This window comes from Pectinophora gossypiella, chromosome 25 (genome assembly GCF_024362695.1).
Source record: "Pectinophora gossypiella chromosome 25, ilPecGoss1.1, whole genome shotgun sequence".
Lineage (NCBI taxonomy): Eukaryota > Metazoa > Arthropoda > Insecta > Lepidoptera > Gelechiidae > Pectinophora > Pectinophora gossypiella.
The window spans coordinates 5,604,086-5,607,949 of NC_065428.1; the positions used below are offsets into that span (position 1 = coordinate 5,604,086).

The window sequence follows — 3,864 nt, forward strand, 5'->3', positions numbered from 1 at the left end:
CTTACTTACGGTTTTACATTAAAATGACTAGTATAACGTAAAATAAAATTAGGAGGTGTCTGCAAGAATCGCGGTCACTATCTATATATAAAAAAACAAACAACACTAGATAGTCGATAGGCTATTGTTTCTGACACATTGCTGTGTATCAATATTATCGATAGTATCGATAGTTCTTGCAATAGTCAGAAACGATAGCCTATCGACTATTTCTATTGTTTTTATAAACTGTCATCATCATCACAAACAAGTAGTTTAAAATATTTCTGTCCTATGTATATAACGTGCACTATTCAAAGGCGGAGGACAGGAGTCCTAGTACGGCATTGAAATAGACTGTTCTGGGCGCCATCACACTCGCGTCAGAATGCTACACCGACAAGAGCGTGGCTCTTAAATTAGTGATGATGTGTATAACGGATGTATTGACACAAAGTACATAACAGAACATATTGATCAATAGATTAAGCTTGTTATCAAAACTACCAATGTCAGTAATGTTAAACATAATTATATTCGTTAGCGTTATCGATTTATTTAGAAAATAACAAATTAACGAGCGCTTTTATTAAATTTTATGGCAGGATACTAATTATTGAACATATAAATAGTACCGAATGTAGCAGAAAGTAGTTTAGTGTAACACCGGACAGTTATCAAAGTGTGGATATTAAAGTGGCATGAAAAAAGTGCATAATAAATAGAGAAAAAGAAGAATAAGAATAAAATAAATTTATTGCCAGTAACAATTTACAATAGCAAGAATATTTAGTAAAACTGAGAACACAGAAAAATAACAACAAGAACTAACAGATACATGATTTGTCCTGGCAACACATTAAGAAGAACACAAAATGGAAAATTTTAACATCACAACCTTTGACAATGAGTACGATTATTATTACAGAAACATGACTGCATTAAGGGACATTGCTGTTCCTACGAATGCTGATAATCTTGGTGCAGCTGATTCGTCACAAATACTATTAACACCGTGGCTTTTACTCGTAACACTAGTCCTTATCATGAAGATCTTGAAGTCTTAAAGCAAAAGTTGAAGACTTCAACAAAAGAAATAAAATTAAAAAAACAAGTGCTACAGAAGAGAGTAAATTCAAAAGATATATAAGATCTTCATGCTAAGGAACAATGCTACCAGTATAAGCCACAAAACAACAACAAACGTAACTTAAAAAATATGGAATTTACCCCAAACAGAAGATTCGAAATAACAACAATGTCGAAAGTTCTAACCATCGTGCAAAATGTCACAGTTTCGATTTATGAAACCATAAATGAAACAGTAAATGAAACTTTGTTAAATGAAAACAGGACTGAAGTTCCATCACTTGAAGATGAAGAAGATGACATTGGTCATAACGAAGAATTTTACAATTCGACTTGCAATGTTCTGAATGAATGTTCACCGTTAATATTATACCTCGGACTTCTACCACTTTTGCTGTGTCTTATTATCTTTGTTATATTCAATTGTAAATTCTGCAAACTCTCAAACTACGTTTACAATTTTTTCAGTATGCAACACGGGATCTTTGGGTTGTTGCACTTATTCTGTCTCCCTCTAGCTTATTCAAATGATCTATGTGACTCCTCTTTTAGTTATATTCTCTTTTACTTTGAATTAATCTTGCCTCTTTGGACACTAGCGTTTGCAAGTATAGTATTTTTGCAAATATTTCTATTCGGCCTAAACGTAAATATCTATACGCGAAAAGAATTAACTTCATTTGGGCACGTATCTACGTCAATTGTACTGTTCTATAATGAGATTGTGAACTTTTTGGTAGAACAAGACGTTCTGTCTTTATCTATAAGGTTTACATCAGAGTTTCTAATAATGTGTGTACCGATAATGATACTTTCGTTAGTAATCATAAATATGTTTCAGAAACCGAAAATTCCGCTTTATATATGCAGTTTTATAGTTTCTCAGTTATTAATTTTCATTTTATCAGATATTCTTTTGGTTTGGTTTAACATTGCTTTTTATTACAAGAAAAGACCTGTAAAACTGGAGATATTAGCTTCGTTATTGTGTTTAAGGTTGGTTGTTGAAGGCTGTTGGTTCTTGTTTAGTAATGCTTTTATAACACGTTTTATATCAAAATGTCCGGAAGATGATGATGTCAGTGTTGACACTATCGATATGTCTGATATTACTCATCGGGAACATACTCGTGTCTAATTAGTTTTATTAGTTTTAACTGTTCAAAGGGGAAATGCTGCCAGTCTTTTTGGCACTTTGCCTGATGATGCTTTGGATGAGTTTTTCTATATGTCGTTTTGTGTTTTAAAAACTTACTTGTTTACTAAATTCCTTTGTTTTCCCCTCTCCATTGTGTACTACTGTAAAATTGTAAAATATTGTAGTATCCTTCAAAAATATTTTTGTATTGTGTAACTAGGGATTAAAATTTATAACTAATCTTTTATTTTATTTTATAATAATGGGCCATCATGTTTTTCTTCTATTTGGGTTGTGAGGTGGATGACCAACCTCATCATCCCGGACCCCTGACATGACTCATACGTAGTTATATCAGTAAATAGAAACCAAGACCAACGGATTCACGTGCCTTCCGAAGCACGGATCATTTTACATTCGGAAAATCAGGTGTAATGTACCTATAACCAAACTAGGCATTGCAAAGTGATATTTGTGATATGTCCCCACCGGGATGTCAGTGGTTGAGCGCTGAGCTCACGATCCGAAGGCCCCGGGTTCGATTCCCGGTGGGGACATATCACAAAAATTACTTCGTGATCCCTAGTTTAGGTATAACATCACAGGCTGATCACCTGATTGTGCGAAAGTAATATGATCCGAGCTTTGGAAGGCACGTTAAGCCATTGGTCCCGGTTACTACTTACTGATGTATGTAGTTGTTACACGAGCCATGTCAGGGGCCTTTGGCGGCTCAATAATAACCCTGACAGAGTTGATGAGGATGGTAATCCACCACACAACCCACACGATAGAAGAAGAATCACAACTAAAGGCGTCCTATGTTTTAATTCATTCCCAGTTCAGCATAATAGCTCTAATAATCCAACAAATCACAAAAGCCTACGTCATAGTCCGGATATAAATGTAATTTTGCTTTGCTATCCGAAATTTCTCATAATAGAATTGAATTTAGCCGAAACTACAATCAATTTGGGCAAAATGGCTGAATGCAAAATATCAAATTCGTCATTATTGCCCGTCCTGTATTAATTAGTAGAACTGCGAACCGGTTACTATTATATTTCGGTTCATTCTCGTTACTGCTCTTATTAATCGAAGGACGTAATATACGATCCCGACGACCCGATTACTCTAGCCATAGAGGCAGCCAATCAGCTCGCGACACCAAACAGCTGCCGGCGTGGTCGACGATTTCCCTCAATAGCGCACTAGGGTCGATAAATTCTTTCAAATATTTTTCTTCTCAGATTACGACCTGAGCCGAGGTTCGCGCCCAACTGGACACCCTCAGGCCTGTTGTCTTAAACATTGTAACGGGTGAGAGCCTTCAACGCTCCCCATTTGTCCAGCCAAGTAGTTAATGCCATCTGCGGCAAATCTACAATAAGTCAAGTCAAAAATAAATTGTTATTAACTTTAGTCTTTTTTTATACATATCTTACTCTGATATTATTAAAAAAATATCGCAATCTAATGTCTGTGGTATCACTATTACGAATAAAACATAAACAATCTATACGTGAGTAAAAAAAATAGGTGGTATGGAGCATACGCCACCACGCTGCTTCATTGCGGGTGTCTTTGAGAGTATGATATAAGAATAATCTTTATTTTTACTAAAAAAGTAACGATCCGGAGGTCCCGGGTTCGATTCC

General features: G+C 35.4%; 1 protein-coding gene across 1 annotated transcript; it reads left to right on the forward strand.

The window, feature by feature from the left end:
• The first annotated feature begins 642 nt into the window (after nt 1–642).
• On the forward strand, nt 643–2,446 carry LOC126378147 (uncharacterized). Its single transcript, XM_050026336.1, has 2 exons — nt 643–889; nt 1,219–2,446. Exons 1-2 carry the CDS (start codon nt 855–857, stop codon nt 2,204–2,206), a joined length of 1,023 nt encoding a protein of 340 aa, XP_049882293.1. The 5' UTR covers nt 643–854; the 3' UTR covers nt 2,207–2,446.
• The last annotated feature ends 1,418 nt before the right edge of the window (nt 2,447–3,864 follow it).